This window comes from Dryobates pubescens, chromosome Z, assembly GCF_014839835.1.
Source record: "Dryobates pubescens isolate bDryPub1 chromosome Z, bDryPub1.pri, whole genome shotgun sequence".
Taxonomy (NCBI): Eukaryota; Metazoa; Chordata; class Aves; order Piciformes; family Picidae; genus Dryobates; species Dryobates pubescens.
In genome coordinates this window covers 8077398-8098092 of record NC_071657.1, presented here as the reverse complement: position 1 = coordinate 8098092, position 20695 = coordinate 8077398, and the positions used below count along the sequence as shown (strand labels likewise).

Sequence of the window (20695 nt, the reverse complement as noted above, 5' to 3'; positions counted from 1 at the left end):
CTTATAATATTTCTTTTGTATTCATTTTGGCTAAACATTTTTGTAGTCAGTACTATCCTTCCTCCAGGCCATGCATATAATTTGTAAAATGTATTTTACACTTAGGAACAAACCCATGGCTCATAATTGCTGGAAAACTGAGAGGTGGCTGAACAACTCTTTATCTTCCCATTGCTGAGAATTGTAAATTAAGAACAGTAGTACCAACAACTTGGTACAACAATTTGGAATTTGTTTAGAGGCATAAAACAAATGAACAAAAAAAGGGTTACTCTGTACTGAACTAACATTCCACTTCTCTCTTCTTTCCATTAGAAAATCCTCCTATAACCTGGAAAGACTTGCCCCTCTTGCTCTAAGATACTGCCCCTGAAAGCAACATAACCACATATTTAGGAAAATGGCATCAAGAATAGCTAAGTAATCTGTTCTTGGAAACCAGTTTTGCGCTTGTGTGTTATCTACAAATATACAAGATGAGAATGACAGTGGCTAGAGGTTCATTTTATCTGGCAGTATGCTAGCCTTTTTGAGGCTATCATGTCTTAAACATCCTTTTAGCATTATAATCCCCATATTATGCATGGACAACCGTAGTTCACTTGGCATTGGAGAAGAGTTCCCTCCTAGTAGCATAGTGTTTGTATGTTTTAATTCACTTGTACAAATAGTAAGATGACCATATTTCCCAAGGAGTATGCAGTATATATTACCTCTTGCCCAGTGCACACGAACATTTTAACAGTAGCTTTAAAATTAAAATCAGGGAAAAGAAAACCAGCTCTCTCTTTTCAGGGTAGAACTCAACTCCTCTATGCCAGCAATGTCTAGTGGGTTGCCTTCCCTGGGTGAGATCCAGGGTTATGTTACAGTAAACTGGTCCAGTGTGATATCACAGATATAAAAAATATTCCATTCTGTATCAAAACTAGGCACATGCCTTATATTTATATGAAGAGATGATCAACAGAGCTGAGCACGTTTGCTCTCAACTAGTCATCTCTGGCCTTCTACATGAGGAGAAAAATATCTTATGTTATTTCTAATTTGTAACTACAAGAGTCTAATTTGGGTTCGATGGTAGTTAAAAGGAGGGTGACATCACACTTGGGTCAGTATTGGTGGATATCTAAAAGCACAACCTCTCATTTGTATTGCTTTAAAATGTACACAGTATAGATGTAGATTTAAAAAAAAAACAAAAACCAAACCAACAAAACAAAACCTACCAATTTTTTCTTTTTGTGATGTTGAACCAACTAGAAGGGATGATGCAAGGTTTTACCAAATGAGATCTATAGATAAAAATTTCACTGTAGAGTATGTTTTAGACAAATGTGTCTTATTCTTTAATATGTAAATCCTACACTGTAGGCTTTTTTTTTTTTCTTTTTCTTTTTGTAGTGTTAGAAAATGTTGAACAATTGTCCATGAGCATGAGCCAGTGGTTCATTGCCGATATCCCCAGAATGCCAATATTTGCAATGCAAACAGTTAGTACAATTTACCAGTTCTATGCAAGGCCCTGACATATCTGCCTCAAGGTCTGGAGGCTCTGCTGTATAACCACAAATAGTCTTTCCATTTTCATGTAACCTTTTGATACAGTGACAGCTGCATTAAGCTGCTTCTTCCTAGCAATTCCACATGCCAGGCTGTTTTAATTGGTTTTAATGCCACAGAAAAAGCACTGTTAGCAGAATACCATCAAATCATTTTCATATTGAACCTTCGTGGTCCAGCAACCTCCCCTTCAACCACAGCACCATTGTTTTTGCGAGGGACATATTCAAGGTCAATGCTGGTTTTGTGTTTGCCTTTCCCTCGGCTCCACACAAAAAGAAGGAGGAAACAAAATAAAACCACTCCAAGGAATGTGAAACAGCCCATAGCTGTGGACACCAATATTGTCTTAAGGTCCAGAGAGAAGGTGTTCACATTAGTTCCATTGGAACTTGTGTCGTTGGAGTCTGTCATATACATTGGGGTCCTGTTGGCGTAAAGGAAACGGTCTGAAGTAAACCCCTTTACCGTAAGGGAGGCTGAATAGGTGTCATTCCCAGCTGCATTGCTTGCAATACAAACATAGATCCCAGTGTCCTGGTCTTGAGCAAATCGTATCTCCAGGGTGCCATCTCCCAGCACAGTGGCCCTTCCGTTTGATTTAGCCGTGATCAGCCTCCGGTGCGGCGTAACCCAGGATATGGTAGGCTGCGGATCCCCGTCAGCGTTGCACACCAACTGCACCGTCTGCCCCTCCTCCACTACCAGGTACTGCAACTTCTTGTCTTGTATCTTGGGCTTCTTACAGGTGAAGTAAAAGGAAAGAGCTGTGCTGTGAAAGTCTTTGAATGACCTCTCTTTGACACTGTCTGGGCCAGCACACATTGGTGGCTGGCCTCCAAACTGCAAAGTGGGTTGCCTCTGTAAAATCCAAAGGAGGCGGCAGTCACAGGCTAGAGGATTGTTGTTAATGCAGAGGACCTCAAGGCTTTTGGGGGAATGGAATACATTCTCTTCTAGGGTTTCTAGCAGGTTTTGAGACACATTAAGCACACGTAAGAAACGGAGCCCTTGGAAAGCATGTGATTCAATGGTACGTAGCTGGGCTCCCACCATGTGGAGTTCTTGCAGGCGCACTAAATCTGAAAGCATGCCTGCTTCAATGGTGCTGATAGGGTTGTAAGAGAGGTTTAGATGTGTCAGGTAAACCAGATGCTTAAAAGCAGAGTAAGGTACTGCAGACAGGTTGGTGTTGGTGATGGAGAGAGAAGTAAGGTTGAGACCATACAGACTGTTGGCAGGCAGCATGTCCAGGAGGGGCCAGGCCTCTATCTCTAGGTCCTTCAGGCGAAACAGTCTTTTAAAGGCATACGCCGGCAAAGCATTAATGTTGAGCTGTTTCAGATGCAGACTGATGAGGTTGTGGAGATGAGAAAGAGCTTCTGTTGGTACAGCTGTGAGGTTGCATCTCTCCAGGGTGAGCTGTTCCAGGCTAAGCAGTCCACTGAAGGCCCTGTGTGATATATAAACCAAATCATTGTCCCCAACCTCCAGGGATTTTAGGTTATGCAGATCTTGGAACATGTAGTCCAGCAAAATGACAATCTTGTTTTCACTTATATCGAGCTTTGTTAAGTTTGACAACCCAGTAAACACCCCAAGGGGGACCAGCTTCAGACGATTTCCTTTCAGCCTCAGGGAGCGCAAGTTGAAGAGATTGTTAAAGGCTCCAGGCTCCACATTGGCAACTATATTGTCACTGAGGTCGATCTCCTCCAGCAGCGGGTATGATGTGAATTCCTCAGGGTTGATGCTCTTCAGTCGATTCTTGCTGAGGTCCAAGATTTTAGTCTCGATAGGAATGCCCTCTGGGATGGACATCAGACGCCTTCGGTGACAGCTGACAGACTTGTTCTGTGCCGAGCATTCACAGCGGGCCGGGCAGCCTATGGTGGGGCCCATGAAGACCAGCAGCACAGCCAGACCCAGGAACGGCTGCCAGCATGATACAGCTGTGTGCCGCATGACTCCACCGATGTGGTCTAACCCTCCGTCACGGGCCTGTGGGGAAGAGGATGGGAAAGGGAACAAGTTCAGTCTGCAGCAAAAGATCTCTGCCAATTTTACTGTTTCATTTCAAAGCAGGCTCATAGGTTTCCATCTGAAACAAAACAATAAAACCTAAACCGAATTTTCCTTCAGTGTCATTGGGCTTGTCAAAGGATCTGTTTATCCAGCATTTCACCTCCAGCTGTCAGAGGGGACAAAACAGCTTTTCCTACTGCAAACAGTAAAGGAGGTTATGTTTCACTCTTTCTTACTCCCAGAATGTCTCCTTCAAGACAGTGCTGTAACTAATGCAGGGATAAACACCATGCTCTCTCCACATCTGTGAGAAGTTCACAGCACTGAGCCTCTGTGCAGTGACATGAAACTGCACAGCTTCTGCCTTTTCTATTCATCTCAGTGTTTTAAGGTAAAGCTTAATAATGTATTATCTTCAAAAAACATAGTTCCTTTACAATGAAAAGATTTCTTTTAACATTTATTGCATACATTATGGCTATAGATAGATTGAATTTGTTCACACATACACAATAGCTCAGATGAGGAAGAACTGATGCATCTCTGATAAGAATTTGTATTAAGGACAAACAGATTGGTTGCTTGTACTGCCCAGAGAAATTCTATGTGATTTTTATAGCCAAAGACCTGAGAAAGGTTTACAGAATACATCTTTGCACATCCAAGACATGTAAACTAGCTCTGAGGGAGACAAAACCAAGATGTGACGAGCTGGCTATATTTAAGCAGCAGAGTGTCCAAAGAAGCACAACAGATTGCATGAAAATCACAGTTAGTAAGGGATTTATTCATTCCTGCCTTCAGGTTAAAGCTGAGGATAGTAGAAGACAAGATAACCTCTATTAAGTTAACCACCTTTCTCCAAAGGCTGTACTTTGCAGGGTTAGTCACCAAAGGCAAGAGACTTTTTCAAGGGTTGCTACTAAATGAAGATGTTCAATAACCCATTTCAAAAGAAGAAGAAGAAAAAAGGAATAATGTAGGTGCTCATCAAAGGGAGATGTGTCTGCGACACTTGCAGAATAAGATACATTGGAAGCAAGGACTATGGAAGTGCCATAACTCCTGTGGTACAGCCAACTTGATGAGACAAGTATTGCATGTTGGGCTTCATAAGATTACTAAACCTCAGACCTTGTGAGGCCTTTACTGGATTGGTTAATTTAGGCTTCATTTTGGTTGCACTTGTAAAATTATTTACATAATTCCTGTCTGTAATTTCCTCCCAGTTCAGAACACATGGATGGTCCTACCCATAAGGGCAAAATCACCCAATGGTCAGGCATTCACTGCTTGGCCTGCATCTTGGGGTTTTGAGAAACATCTGGCTACTGCTCAGGAAGTTTTCATCACAAATTTGAGTCATGATTGTTTATCTGTGTGGAGTCACGTGGACCATACCCTGAAAGAAATCCACCCACACATGATGATGAATTCACAGATACAAACAAATACAGGAAAACTAAATTAATCCTGCAGTCAGTTATTTAGGCAAATAAGCTGTTTGAAGCACATAAAAAAACCATTTGGTAAACTCCAGATCAATGAATAAGAAACTCCCACCAGTAACTGCCACACCACCACTGTACTTTGCTGATAAGCTACTTGAGATGTGGTAACTCGCCAGATGATCCTGCCCAAGAGAGGAGGATTGCCCTCTCAGACTGTGGGTGCATTATATGGGTGGATATTCAGCATGTGAGAAATAGAGCAGGTACTTGGGTCTTCTTACCTTATATCATTAACAATTCTCAGCAGAAACTGGGTGGTTGGGATTATAAACATTAGCAGTATTGTAGCTAGACTAAGTAATAAACAGTTGTGCTTTAATTGTTAGAAACTTAACTGGGTGAACAATAAATTCTCTTAAAGGTGCATACAAATCATGTTCTTTGATCAGAAGTGAGTTGTACACATATTACTCCTGTAACTCTGTGGAAGGATGTCACTCTTGATTGATGTGGTTTCTTCTTTCCACTCTGACACTTCTATGCAGAGACTAATAATACGAGGCAAACTGTGTGCTGGTTTTGTGATGCAGTCTGGGGTTGTGGATGAAGACTATTCTTTATTATACTACCTATAAAAGTACATTTCAACTTTGTCCTAGAAGTAGAACCTGCTGAGATTCATTTAGTTTCCCCCTTAAGTTGTAGTCTTGCAAGTAACTATTGCTAGTTATATCCAGCTGTGACAAAGGTTTTCAGAGATAAACTTCACTTATTAGGCACTAAGTTAAAACTGAAAATCTATAGGGGTCTGTGAGCTAGGTGTCTGCAATGAATTCAGATCAAAGTGGCTTTTGGATGCTCTGATCATTACCTTTAGATCTCAGTCTGTGAGGATAGCACTTTCACACTGATACTTCTAGCACACAGGGAATTAATCTCCTACCTTATTCACCTAATGCATGAAGCACAAAGTAAACAGGTTCAGTGGAAGACAAGCCCCCCTGGAGTGTTTGTTTTAGATAGCAAAAATATGACACGCTTTTTGCAGTTACCCAAGTCACCTGGTAACTAAAACGTCTGAGGAGTATAAAGTAGAAGACAGACAATTTAAAAGATTTAAAAAGTATTTTTTTGACTGTGGCTGCAATAAAGAAAAGTAGTGTTACTATGGCACTTCAAACACTAACAGTTGCCTTCTGCAAGAGCATGTGCACACTGATGAAGATGGAAAAACTTTTCTCTAAAAGGGTGTGTATGCCTGTGCAGGCAAGCAAAATTCTGAACTTAGATGTAAGATGGAGCAAACTACAATAAATTACATCAATAAAGAAAAAGAATATATTAAATAGCCAGTCAGGGGAAAAAAAAATGGTTACTGTGTGCCCTCTCACTGCTCCAGTGTGTGTTCTCTCTCATGGGAAACAGTCCTCCAAGAACTTCAACACACATCCTTCCTATTGTTTTCAGTTCTTCATGAACTGCTTCAGTGTGGGCTCCTTTCTCCATGGGTCCACAGGTCCTGCCAGGAGATTGCTTTAGCATGGACTTCCCACAGAGTCACAGTCTCCTTCAGGCATCCACTGGCTCTGGTGTGGGGTGCTCCACATGTTGCAGGACCGCCTGCTTCACCATGGTCTTCACCAGAGGTGCAGGGGAATAGGGGAATCTGTGCTCTGGTACCGGAAGCACCTCCTCCCCCTTCTTCTCCATTGACCGTGGTGTCTGCAGAGCTGTATTTCTCACATATGCTCACTCCTTTCCCTGGATGAAGTTGTAGTACCAGCTCTTCCCTCTTAAATATGTTATCACAGAGGCTCTACCACTGTCACTGATGGGCTCAGCCTTGGTCAGAAGTGTGTCCATCTTGAAACTGGCTGGCACTGGCTCTGCTGGACATAGGGAAAGCTTCTAGCAGCTTCTCAAGAAGCTGTTTCTGTAGCCTCCTCTCTACCAAAAACTTGCCATGCAAAGCCAGTACAAGGTGTTTAAAACTTTATCTGTCCTTCACATTGTTCAAGGCGTAAGGCATCAAGATGAATTTTTTATGAGCTAGTGCTCAGGAAAAGTAAATTGCTCTTCCTGGATAATGTCATTTGTCCTCTTGCTTGCTGAACTTGAAATTTCCTGCATTTGGAGCAGGCGGCATATACTTGGGAGCAAGAAGGGTCCTGTTTTAGCCACTCCAGTCAACATCTGTCACCCTTCAGCATGCAGTAAGCCAAAACCTCTGCTCAAACCTTTCCAACTAAACATCTTTGCTTGTGTGTTCAATAGGCAGTTACTAAATATGAGCAGCTAAAACTACTGCAAGTTTTACCTGTGTAGAGCAAATTTTGGCACAGCTCTGTGTGGTTTGGGAAGGTTTTTTTTACAGACTATTTCTCAACTACTTATCACAATCACTTTAGAATACCAGCTGCCCTGGCTTTCCTTTGTTTTCCTGTGATGCTGGACCAGACCAGGCAATGCGGGAGGGTGAGGATATTTTGCTGCTGGAATACACCAAGTTGCCAATGGCAGGAAGTTTTGCCCAGGTGATGAACGCAAATGGGCCATGGAGGTGTCAGACAAACTGAGATGGTTTTAGGGAGAGTCACAAGCAAACACAAAGTTAACAGACATTAAGGAATATTCTTACATTGAGACACAATGACACGAGGAGGATGAATGAAATCCTGACTGAGGCATTTTCTGAATAGACTGTGCAGTCTTGACATTCCTGCCATATGGTCCTTTTAATGTGAGAGCCAGTGTGTAGTAAAGGCTTTGCCTTACTAGCTCTTGTGCCAGCAAATTGTCTAGGGTTGGTGTATTGATCCCAAGCTCTACCACAGGCCAAGTCAAGCCTGCCCATACACTCCCAAGGAGGAATTTTCTTTAAATCAGACTGTCTCAGAAGTGATTCAAGTGAATTGTAGTGTACTAACTTCCCTGCCTCTTTAATCAAGCCTTTTTTGCTTATGCAGAGATTTTGTTCTCCCTTCCTTCATTGATCTCTTAAACATCTCAGTGTTTAAATAAGCTGCAAAACATTAAGTAGTTGTCTGTCTGCATTCCAGTAATGAACAGACAGGAAGAAGCCTTGACTAACAGCAGCAGCAGCAACAAAAAACACCAGTCTGCCAATTCATTGACTCAGAAATGAAGTTGGGATTCAATTATTCTGCAGTCCTGGGGTCATTCTCTACTACTAAGTTATCAGGAAAAGCCTCATGGGCTAAGAGAAACTCAGAAACTAAAACTCCATGTGGTTGTGCAAGAGGCAGTACTTACTTGCAACAGCACCCTGGTTATACTTCTAAGACTGAGACTCAGAACAGTTTAACAGACATTATAACGAATATTATACAGAAATGAAAAAAAAAAAGAAGGCAAAAATAACAACTAGGGGAACACTTTTCAACAGCTTGTCCACTGGTACTGTTCTAAGACTGGCTGAAATCCTTGTAACCAGGTGTTATGGAAATAGACAGGTGGATATAGCACTTACCCTAAATGCTTGGATTATTGTTTTAACCGAAGTGAACATAGCAAGTGTGCTAAATGACAGAGGCTGAGCAAGTGAAAATGATAAATTCATATGATTATATATGTCTCACCTGTACAAAGCTTAGGAATTCAGATCCTCTGAAATTAAGCAAAGAAATGAAGCCACTGGTACACTTTCAGTTTCTAACCCAATGTTTTTAAGGCTGATTTACTTGCAGTTGTCAGAGAAAAAGTGAACCTTGGGAAGAAATTTGAAGGAAAAGATAATAAACCTGAAGGATTATCTCACAGGAGACATTTCATGCATAAATAACAGGAAAAGAAAGTGGAGATATTTGTGAGAATTGTAGAATAAAAATGACATTCCCACTGACATTGTTGGTAAGTTGAAGGGGAAGAGGTTTACAAAAAGCTTATGTGAATGATTATGTGAAGGGCTTTAAAAGAGGCTTAAAGGTAAAGGCAAATTCAGAAGGTTTTTTATTTTGCATAGGTTAATGATACAAGGCAACCATTCAGGGAAGGTAATGCCTACTATCATACTCACAGAAACAACTGCCTCATAAAAATTGCAAATATTTGCACAGAAACAGTTTTTGACAAAGAATTCTTATCTGAATAAATTAACAAACTGCTGTCAACAGCACATCTTTCCTAGCAATAGCACATTTTCAAAAGTTTGTTAGAAATTGCTTCTGCTAAGTTGCTTATTCATCTCCAATAAACAGTATCCCTATTTTGCTGGTGAGAAGTCAAGTCACTAAGAAGTAGATAGACTTGTGTCTCTGAAAACAGTGCAACTCCCTGGTAGTGTGAACTGCCTTTGGCTGAGGGTGTCTAGGATTGGAAGGACACCCAGTTGTTGTAGCTCAACCTCTTACCTAGGCTTGGTGTCAAGTATCTCTGCATGGTACTCTGCCAAGTGCTCTGTTTCACTGGTGATTCTTACAAGATTTTTATGTTCCAGATAATGAGAATGACTTATGGCAGAGTAAGAAAGGCAAAGTTATTGTAGTATAGGAAGGAAAACCATAAGACAGCAAGGAAAACTCTAGAAAACAGTTAAAGTTTTTGCTCTTGCGGAATTCAGCAATTGTAAGAGTAAAAATCTCTTTCAAAGAGGAGTGTGTCTAGGCAGATGAACCTTAGAAAGCTCTGCTGCCAGGATGCTGAGCAGGATGCTGAACAAGAGGATGTGAAAGTGTTAAATGCTATATTTGCTTTTCATATCTGCACTAATTAATTCAGTCTGAATAAATTAAAACTAATAGTAGGAAGGCTAACTGCATTGATTAAAGAGAAGAAGGGAAGCTTTTGTCAGCAGCAGTTCTACATAAAAAGATCTTTCTCCATCTTGACAGTCTTTTAAAACTGCCTGGGTATGACAGTAAAGATGTCACCCCAGTTGCCTGGACAGTATTTCCAATGGCGAAAAACAGCAAAGGAATTCCCTCTAAAGTTTTAATTATTACATCCAGCTGTTCCTCAGCTTCAGTGAGTGTTGGAAAGCTACTGGAACAACACAGAAAGCTGCTTTAAATCTGGGTTAGAACATTCAAACATAATTGAATCTAACTTCAACAACCCATTTAGGCAGCCACAAGCAATCTACATTATATCTAGAACATCATAAGAAAATTTCTGGATAGAATCTGTTATAGATGAATGTTTCCTTAGCTGCTTGGATGTTAAAGTCCAGACATCTCTATGGCTGTCAGAAAAAATGAACTGTTCTGGTAATGTACTGACTTCTACCTTTTGTAAACAGACATGCCCTGGAGTAGCTTTAACAATATATTTGGCAAGCTTCTCCCCATTCACATAATTCCATTTTTGCTAGATTTAACACCAAAAGATGTTCTTTGTCATCTCATCCATGCTCACGCTCTAGTCATGAGGTCTGTGGAGACAGGTTGGACTCGATGATCCTTGGGGTCTCTTCCAACCTTAGTTATACTGTGATACTGTGATACAATAGGAAAGATAGGTGATAGTGACCTTATTGGCTGTTAGGAGAAGCAAACACATCAATGTGCTATCTGCATAACAAAACCAAGTGAGAAATTTTTGCCTAGGAGCTCTATGTAAATACTGAACAGGACAAAAAGAAGACCAAACCTCCATAGCACTCCACGGAGTATGGGTCTGGGAGAGGTAAATTTTAACATTGACCACCATCCTCTGATTGTAGTCACCTAGAAGGGTTTCAAACAATTTCAATCTACTGACTTGGACCCCTGCAATCTTCTATTTTTAATTTTTTTAAATATCAGCAGCACAGAGCATGGTGACAAATAATGGCATGTAGAGGCTAAAGCATGTGTGCACAGAGCATGCCGAGGAAAGCTCAGTTAGTGCTGCAGCTGCTATTGCTCCTTCATAACACAATTCAAAGCCTATTTAGCCAAAAGGCTCTGAACACTTAAGACTCAGTGTTTCTAAGAAATATTTTTGGCCAAGTACATCTGAAAAAACAAACAGAGAGGGAGGTAACATTAATCCATCCTGGCTGGAGGTCAACACAGTTTAAAGTTTGTAGCTCCAACTACTTATAAGCAGCTAAAAACTGATTTAAATATAAAAACCTGAAGAAACTGAAACCAGTATGTTTTCTTTCATACTAAGACAAGAATCCCAAAAGTACGTGGGTATGGCACAAATGGTGGTGAGGTGACAAGATAAACTTAGTGAAGCTGTAACACACAAAATGTCAGTAGAGTTTATCTGGCTAATACAAGGGAAAATGAAACCCATTGACTGTACGTTTTGGGGTTTTTTTCCACCTCAATACGCATGTTTGTAGCTGTTCTACCTCTACCTTGCACCAAAGTCCTACCAGGCAATACATGGAGCATATTTTCTTCACTGTCACATGCAAGGCCTTCAGAGCAGGGAAGCAAGCTGTTGAGCTACCTGATGCTGGTCTTTGCAGACTGCAGGGCTGTTCAGAGGGACAAAGGTGACATCCCTCCCCTCCAGAGGGACTGGAGGGACAGTACAGGAGCTACAGCATTACATTCAGTACATGAAAAATCAGTACAAGAGACTAAACCCCTTCTTAGTCCTTTTCAGAAGGCTCTCTGTTGATACAATGTTCTTGAATTCAGAGTGGTTATCCTAGCAGAAAATTGTGGCCAGTACTTGAGGGTGGCACAAAGGAAAGAAGGGATATATTTCAGCTCACTGGTCAACACTAAGAGGTCATGCAGGAAGAAATTGCATGTTAGACTCAACTGCAGTCACTTAGTGGCTCAGATAAGGAAGATACCCTAGGGACAGCTGCACAAAGCTAGTGCACTTTGAATTAAAACACAGTTCAATATAATGTATACACTTGAGGGAACAAGAAAATAGCAAACTGCCTTGGGGATTTCCTGGTTGCTAAAGGCATTCTTCAAATATATTTAGATTCAAAATCAGCCCAGAGAAGGGTCAAGGTAGGACATTAGGAAATAAGACCTGACAAGTTGACAGGTAAACAAGACACAACCATTAATCTCTGCTTTAGTCATAGCCATACTTCCTGTATGCTACTCCAGATATCCACTGGTGTCAGTATGAGCTGAACTAAGCCACCATGCTGAGAGGAAGAGACAAAATGTGGAAGTTGAAAATTTGTAGCCATTTTTTTTTTCAGCTGGGTCAGAGTCATAATCAAGCCCTTAATTTGAGCCTGGCCTACTGCTGAGCAAATAGAGAAGTGCTGTAGGCAGCTCCTAAGTGAATCAATCAGAAAGATGCTAACTCTTGCATGCTTTACAGCCAAACTACTCTGTTTGCACTTGAAACTCATTCTTCCTTTATTTATTAGCAAAAGAGAGTATATTCACAACACCCCAAGCACACTCATTTTCCTGGATAATTACAAGAAAAGAGATTAGAAAGTACTGCTTCCCATATTTGGTTTACTCATCTTCCCTCCCATGTTAGCATGTTAGTCCTAGTTACAAGGGTAGTTGTGTACAGTTTTTAAGGTCTTTTTAGTCCCTCCCTTTCCCCTCTCCCTTCCTTCTTCCCTCCCCTCCTCCCCTCCTCTCTCCCTCCCTTCCTTCCTTCCTTCCTTCCTTCCTTCCTTCCTTCCTTCCTTCCTTCCTTCCTTCCTTCCTTCCTTCCTTCCTCCCTCCCTTCCTTCCTCCCTCCCTTCCTCCCTCCCTTCCTTCCTCCCTTCCTTCCTTCCTTCCTTCCCTCCCTCCCTCCCTCTCTGTCCTTCCCCCTTTCTTTCTTTTCCCAGTCTCTCCCTGTGCACCACTGCTGCTTACTACAGAAAGGGACACACCACAGTCTCAGTCAGAGATGCTCTGTCCTGCAGATGCTCCTGATCTTCATCATTGCCAGAGACTAACACTTTTCATGACATGCTTGGGGGTCTGAAAGCAATGACCTGGAGCAATGACCTACTGCTGCATCATTCAGTTTCTTTTGCACCCATTATGTGCTCATCTACTGACTTACTAGGAGACCTGAAACAGTTCTTCACATGAATGCTCTTCCTCCATCTACAAGTTGAGTAGTAGACCTATACTACAATCACATTTCATTTGCAACACTTTTCTTCCTTGCTTAGATGGAGATTTAGCTTACAGATTCTGTCTCAGTCTATACCTGTACAGTACAACTCTATACAAATCAGAAGTGACTTCCTCTTGAAAAATAGTTTCACGGCTGTTGAAAAAACATTTTCCAATATTTTGTCCCTTAAGACATTTTCCACAATAGTTGTGCTTCATTAAAAACATAATATTCTATCAAGAGACAATTTTGATGGATAATTTTCATCCAGTTCTATGTTCCTGCTTACTAGCACACATAAAACAAGCATGTGCTTAGAACTCTTTAAAGAAGAGCTCTGTTTATGTCATTTCTAATAATACTCTCTGAGAATAACATACTTGTCCTTGTCCTAAATAAAATTAATGCTAAAATATCTTTTTCTTGCCAGAGCACTTTCAGATGGCCTAATTAAAAAAAATTCAAATAAAAAGGGAATGTTTGAGTCTATGGATATATCTATCCATAATGATGTCTTGGTTTTATTCCTAATTAAAAGCTCATTAATATCAAAGACAATTGTAAGAAACCCAGATGAGACCATATCATTTGGGATATTAAGACTGGCACCCATGTTATCAATTGAAATTCACTAATTAAAAAGCTACTGTAGGTGGTTTTGTGAAATAAAAGGTGCTGTGATGTAGTTTCATAACACAGCAAGCATTGATGTACTTCGTGGTGATGCTTATATGTAACATTTCACTTTTTCAGTTAGTTTCTAGCCAAAACAGTAGCTGAAAATAACTGAAGGAAAAGGAGAACTGAAGGAGGGTAATTGGTTCACTGCCAGAAGCATTGCATATTTTCATTATTACTGGACACAGGAGTGGAGAGAGGGATGCAAGCAAGGAGGATGCCTGGACAGGAGCTGTGCACAGGAGATCATCCTGCATCTACTGCACTGGAAGACATCCAGCACCACTCTGTCATTTCTAAGCAGACACTGCCATAAAAGCAAAATCTCTTTAATGACTGAGGGAAAATAAAAGAGGCATTCATTTCACATATATCCTGAGGATTATGCCCTCTGAAGCTGGAAGTGAAAGGCTAGCCACAAAGCATGCTGGCAATTTCCCTCTGTTGAGATATATGTGACATGACTTCTTCCAAAATCCTTGCCAGTGAGTTTATAATTATTTTGATTTGGAAAATTCACTTTAGACTTAATGCTTTGTTATTCACCCCAATGACACACATCGTTAGAATGATCTAGAATTCAAGAATGATCACAAGAATGGTGTTTATTTGTGTGCACATGTATGATGATTTCAGTCATTTGGCAATTGAAAAGATCTTTTCAGGCAGTTCTCTAGGTAAAGCTAATTACTATGCTTTCAGTCTCAGAATCATAAAGTCATAGAATATCTCAAGCTGGAAAGGACCTATAAGGATCACTGAGTACCAACTCCCTGCTTCTCTCAGGACTACCTGAAAATAAACCTTACAGCTAACAGTGTTGTTACATTCTGACAACCTTGGCGTGGTGACCCGTTCCCTGGGAGGCCTATTCCACTCTTTCAATAAGGAACCTTTCCTAAATGTCTCAACTTCCTCTGATACAACTTCATTCCGTTTTCTCATGCCCTATTGCTGGTCACCAAGTCAGCACCACCCCCTCCACTCCTCCCCTTGGGGAAGCTGAACACTAGAATGAGGTCACTCCTCAGCCTTTTCTCTAAGCTGAACAAGCCAAGAGATCACATCTTTTAAGTCTTGTCCTCAAGATATCTCATCACTGTGGTCACCCTCCCTGGACACACTCTATTAGTCTGATTTCCTTCTATTAGTCTGATTTCCTTCCAGCCCAAAGTTGCACACAGGACTCAAGGTGGGGTGCACCACCTTGCCTGGCTAGCTGCTCTGTGCTTGATGCACTCCAGGACACAGTTGGCCCTTGTGACTGCAAGGTCACACTGTTGACTTATATTCAACCTGCCATCAACCTAAACCCCCAGATCTCTTCCTGTGGAGCAAGTCTCCAGCCTCTTATCCCCCAGTTGGTTTGTATAACCAGAATTACCCCATCCCTCAGGTGCAGAATTTGGCACTTATTAAATTTCATATGGTTGGTGTTTGCTCAGCTCTCTAGGCTATGTAGACCTCTCTGTAAGGTGTCTCTGCCCTAGAGGGAGTCTGCAGTTCCTCCTGATTTAGTGTCATCATCAGACTCGAAATACCTTTGATTCCTGGATCCAGATTATAAAAACCCTAAAAAGCACTGGGCCTAAACTTTAGCCCCATGTATCCCCCCAATGACTGGTTGCCAGCCTGATGTAGCCCCATTTATCTTGAAGCTTTGAGCATGGCCCATCAGCCAGTGTGCTATGGAATTTTCTATCTGGGTGGTAAACATTTTGTCCAGAAGAATACTGTCAGACAGTGTCAAATGCTTTGCTAAAATCCCCAAAGACTTATATGCACTGGCTTACCCCCCTCCATTCAACAGCAGTATGACCTAGCTTAGTAAATCTACCATAGGAATTAACAGTCCCTATGTTTTCCTTTGGATTTTTTTTCCCCAGTTTTCCTTTGTTTAGAGAAACAACTGCAAAATGAGGTACAGGCCAGAGCCATACATGTAGTTAAGCATCTGTCTGTTTCAGTGGGGAGGTCTACATAGCAAAAAAATATATATGAGTACCTGAAAGTGTCTTTGGGTAGCTTGTGATATTTTGCTAACCTTGTTTTAGTTGATGAAAATTAATCTCAATGAGGTTGCCAAATGTATTCAGGTAAGATTTTATCCTTGAAATGTACACACTAAATGGAGATTTCTACTCCTCAAGCAGGCTGAATTCCACTGATCAGTAGGCAGAGAATCTTTGCTGTGCACTGCCACAAATCTCACTGGAATTGCCAATGGTTAACTTTCCATATGGTATGAAATTGCCAGATGTGCAACTCTCAGGAGCTGGAAACTGGGATGACTTACAGAGAAAGACAGTAAGTCCTGTAATGAAAGCAGTTTTCACTTACACAGATCTACTGTGAAATGGTTATCTGTGCCAGTATTTTGCTGGGTATACCAAATTAGTATTCATAATCCCTATCTGTTCACATGTACTCTGTATGGAGAAGCCAAAAGCCTCAGAAGAGTATTTTGACAGTGTCCAAACTCAGACTTCTGAAAAACTTCTGCAGATCCATGGCTTGTTATTGGTGTTCAAAGCCTAGCACAACAAAATCATCTGAGATACTACACTCAGTCTGTTTCTCACAGTTGCATCGCAGCCAAATTCATCTTTCATGTTTAAGAATGCAGAAGAATGATACTCAAAAAGGAACAACTAGGCTGCACAGATTCCTCCAGTATATCCAATTTTACCTATATTTTGGGCAGTCATTTTTAAATTCAACATCTTTTACACAACTCACACAAATTTCACAGCAAATTCTCAATAAAGCAATAATCCTTGTTCTTGTGTATGACAGAAACACACAACCAGCTCCCATTCTTTCCCATGATTTACCTTTTTTTTTAGGCTTTCTATGATTTTCCATTTGGTTTCCTAATTCTGCATCCAACTGTGTCAAAACATTGCAATAATGTGGTTCATTGATTTCAGTAGCTTTTAACCAAAAGCAGGGGAGGCAAAAAACTGTAGCAGTGACCACTCCTCTGCTTGTTACTGAAGCAGCTGGTATGGGAATAAGAGTCATAAAAAACCCCCTAGTGGACTCTCAAGACAGGCTCTCTCTCTTGATTATTCTGCTCTGGGAAAGGAGAAGCTTTGCAAAATTCAGAGGATTCACTCTTTTTTGTTGTTGTTTTGGTTTGGGGTTTTTTGTTTTGTTTTGGAGTTTGTTTTGCTGGGGTTTTTTTTTGGGGGGGGGAGGGGGAAAGGGAGAGAAGCAATGACTATTGCATATAGTCACAGGTGCACAGAACTAAGCTAAAAATGCTAATGAAATCAATACCATGCCCTAGAAGATGATACAGAAGTGTGAAAGGCGTTCAGTGTTCCCACAACGCTGTCTTTACTGGCTAAGTAGAAATAAAAATAATTTACTATTTTCTCCTTTCTTAAGGTTATCATAGCTTCTTGCTTATAAGCAGTTACATATCATAAGTGAAAGAGTACAAGAATAATATAGGACTCAACTGAAACCCTATTTTTAGTCTCTTTCAAAGCAAACAGAGCACAAACTGTCAAGTGGCAGCAGACAGTAAAGTAACACTTCATTAGTGAATATGAAAAGGATCCCATCACAATAAAGTCTAGGTTCTCCTCTTCCCCTGTACAGCTCCCTGAGCTCAGCTCAACACTTTTTGGAAAGCAGTTGATGTAAAAAATACAGGTGTGCTTACACATCCTTCTTTCCCCTGTATATTTAATCTGTCTTGGATATAAATAAGCTCTGTATCAACCTATGCAAGTCTCTCACCAAGCTGTGATAGTAGATGCTTCAAAAGTTATTTCAACAGGGGAACCTGAGCTCTTCCCTGGAGCAAACATGCACTCTTTTGTGCCTCCTCTTCCCTGGAGATGGTCCAGAGCACAGGAGTTTGGGATGAAGCTCATGAAGGTGTGGATCACTTCAGCTCTGCAAAGGGTGAACATGTAGCTTGCACTGACAATCCCTGAGACCCCCGTGCCTCTTAGGTGGGTGGACATCTTAAACCTGGGTGTGATTCTCATGTAATTATGGATATGAGACCACCTTCTGGTGTGCTTTGGTCCGTGTGGGCACATTGTCAGATATCAATCCCACTGCTGAATACAGGCACGGCTTGCAAAAATGGCACTGCAGTTTTTGAAGACAGTTGAGTGTTTGGTCTTATAGATTAGCTTCACTTCCAGCTAAATCTTTTACTAGCTAAGAGGATAATAAGGATCTTAGTCCCATTGCAGTCAAAGCAGCTTGCCAGTGGTATCACTGGAAGCAGAAATGCTGTGAACCAAATTCCAATTAATTTCTTGAAGTGAGTAATTTATCATTGCCTGTACACTTATATACAAACTGCACGTTTAGACACATACTAAATAATTGTAAGATTTTACTCACTGTCAGCTTTTTCCCTAAACTTGTGAGATTTTGTGCACTTTTGTTGCATCTTGCACTGTTTCCTGCAGCTGGATGGGACTTCCTCAAGTGATTAAGGAAGATAAAGGAATATCCTTTTTTCAATATTATCAGCTGTAAATATGTCAGATCAGAAGGCTGGATTTTTTTCCTTCCTTCTTTATTATACAAACTGAGTTCAAATAAAAAGCCTTTTAGCTTCCACATAGGTTCCTGTATCCTCAAAGGCAGCAATATCAGATAACACTTAAAAGCAGATGAACTACCGAATGCGACAGGATGACTCATATACATGAAGTCAGTCAGGTTAAGGATAACTGTTTGCTCAATAGATGATGTATCTTTTTCAATTTCTGTCTCTCTAATCTCCTTTTAACTGTCTAGGGTTTTTATTTTTCCTCACATGATAGAAGATCTTTATTTTTTCGAATAGGGTCATTTAAATCTAATCCATTCTGCTAAAAAAAAAAAAAAATCAAGGAATGTTGTGCTAGTGCATCTTCAGTCAGTCAGTATAATATTTAGCACACACTGAGGAGGTAGACACAGGGAGAAATACTGAACTTCTCTAGATGTATAGATGCACTTAGAACAAAGCGAATAGCATAGCATAGCATAGCATAGCATAGCACAGAACAGAACAGAACAGAATAGAATAGAACAGAATAGAATAGAATAGAATAGAATAGAATAGAATAAATAGAATAGAATAAACCTGGTTGGAAATGACCTTTGAGATCAGTGAGTCCAACCTATCATCCAACACTATCCAATCAACTAAACCACGGCACCAAGCACCCCATCCAGTCTCTTCCTAAACACCTCCAGTGATGGTGACTCCACCACCTCCCTGGGCAGCACATTCCAACGGCCAATCACTCCTCCTATGAAAAACTTCTTCCTAACCTCCAGCCTAAACCACCCCTTGTGCAGCTTGATACTGTGTCCTCTTGTTCTGGTGCTGGTTGCCCGGGAGAAGACAGTAAGCCCCCACCTGCCTACAATCTTGACAATTCTAGGTGTGAAGCTAAGCTTCTGGATCCCAGTTAGAGATAAAAGACCTGCCTTTAGAGACATAATTTCAAAATGTTGAGTTTGAGGGAATGTGAGATTTAAAATACAAAAGCAAAGACACAACAAAGACTCTTCTAAAAGAAGGAAGGGTAAAACTGGAAATAATATGATATTATTGTAATAAAGTTTTAGGATACCTTAATGTATACATTTTTAATTTGCAGGGAGGGTCTGATTATCAAGGTCTGAGTGTCTGCCACTCTTTATGTAATGGCACTGTGGGACAAGCTGACAACCAGTATTGGTATATGTGGTGGAGACTAAACAGCAGAGAATTACTCTGCTACCTGTGCTAAAATAAAAGCTTCTTCTGTAGAAAGCTGCTAGATAAGAGTAGTGCAGGCTAAATCTCAGTGCAGTGATTCAGAACTCTTGTGCTCAAGCTTAATTTTCAGTGTTTGGGAGCTCTGACAATCACTTGGGTAAGGAAAACTGCGCACTTCAATTATCTTCCAACATCTGACAGAGAAGAGCACAGAGTTAATAATGGGCATTATATCTAATTTTTGAATCAGTAATTCAGAATGCCTTATTCTGTATTCTGCTTGCAGGTCTTGACGAACTGAGTGCTCCCAGAAAGACTCAAGAAAACTATTGTATAAAACCAAGAACTGGTAGGCAGCCACTCTGTGGGATGTTTAATTAAAAATAAATGAAATAAAAATAAATATAGTACTTTTATTGATAGAGGGTAAATTAACTCTGAAGTTCAGGTTACACAGCATTAAAAATTACAGGGAAAAAAAAAGAAAAAGAAGCTTATTTGTCAGCCATGAAGCCTTTGGTTAATGTAGCTGAGCAAGTAGCCATCTGTTCTCTAGCCACAATTTCTTCTGTGTTTCTGGGAAAGTCATACGTGAATTAGGACGTGTTTTGTAATAGTTTCTAGATCAAAGCCAGGAATGGAGATTTTAACTAGTGATGCTGAAGATTTTTTTTCAGCTTCAGTGTTGCTTGAATTTGGGGAACTAAAGCTCCATATTTGTTTAATTAACAACAGCCAAATATTTAAGAAAAAAGGGTTCTCAGCTTTTGCTGTAAGAATAAAATTTCAGCCAGTGTTTTTCAGCAGTGTCCCAGGCTAAGATGCTTCACACTGAACACAGGTATCTCTTCCCTGCAAAGAGTGCACACTCTACTCATACTCAAATAAGAATCTTTTTTCCTATGAAGACAGGCTGGGATGATTGAGGTTGTTCAGCCTGGAGCAGACAAAACTCTGGGGAGATCTAACAAAGGCATTTCAATATCTGAAGGGAACCTACAGGAAGGCTGGGGAAGGACTGTTTAGTAGTAGTGATAGGATGATGGTTTGAAAGTGGGGCAGGGTAGATTTAGGTTAGACATAAAGATGTAGTTCTTTACAATGAGGGTGGTGAAATACTGGAACAGACAGCCCAGACATGTGACGGAAGCCCCGTCCCTGGAGACATTCAAGGTCAAACTTGATACAGCCCTGAGGAACCTGATCTAGTTAAAGCTGACCCTGCTTGCTGCAGGGAGTTGGACAAGATGAC

The 20695-nt window shown here is 40.7% G+C and overlaps 1 protein-coding gene across 1 annotated transcript in view; it reads right to left on the bottom strand.

The window, feature by feature from the left end:
• Nucleotides 1-1222: 1222 nt before the first annotated feature.
• Nucleotides 1223-20695, bottom strand: part of LINGO2 (leucine rich repeat and Ig domain containing 2) — a 172124-nt gene continuing 152651 nt past the window's right edge. Inside the window, exon 2 of the mRNA XM_009906116.2 lies at nt 1223-3564. Coding sequence (XP_009904418.1) covers nt 1708-3528 — 1821 coding nt within the window. The 5' untranslated portion in view covers nt 3529-3564 and the 3' untranslated portion in view covers nt 1223-1707. The remainder of the gene's footprint in view (nt 3565-20695) is intronic.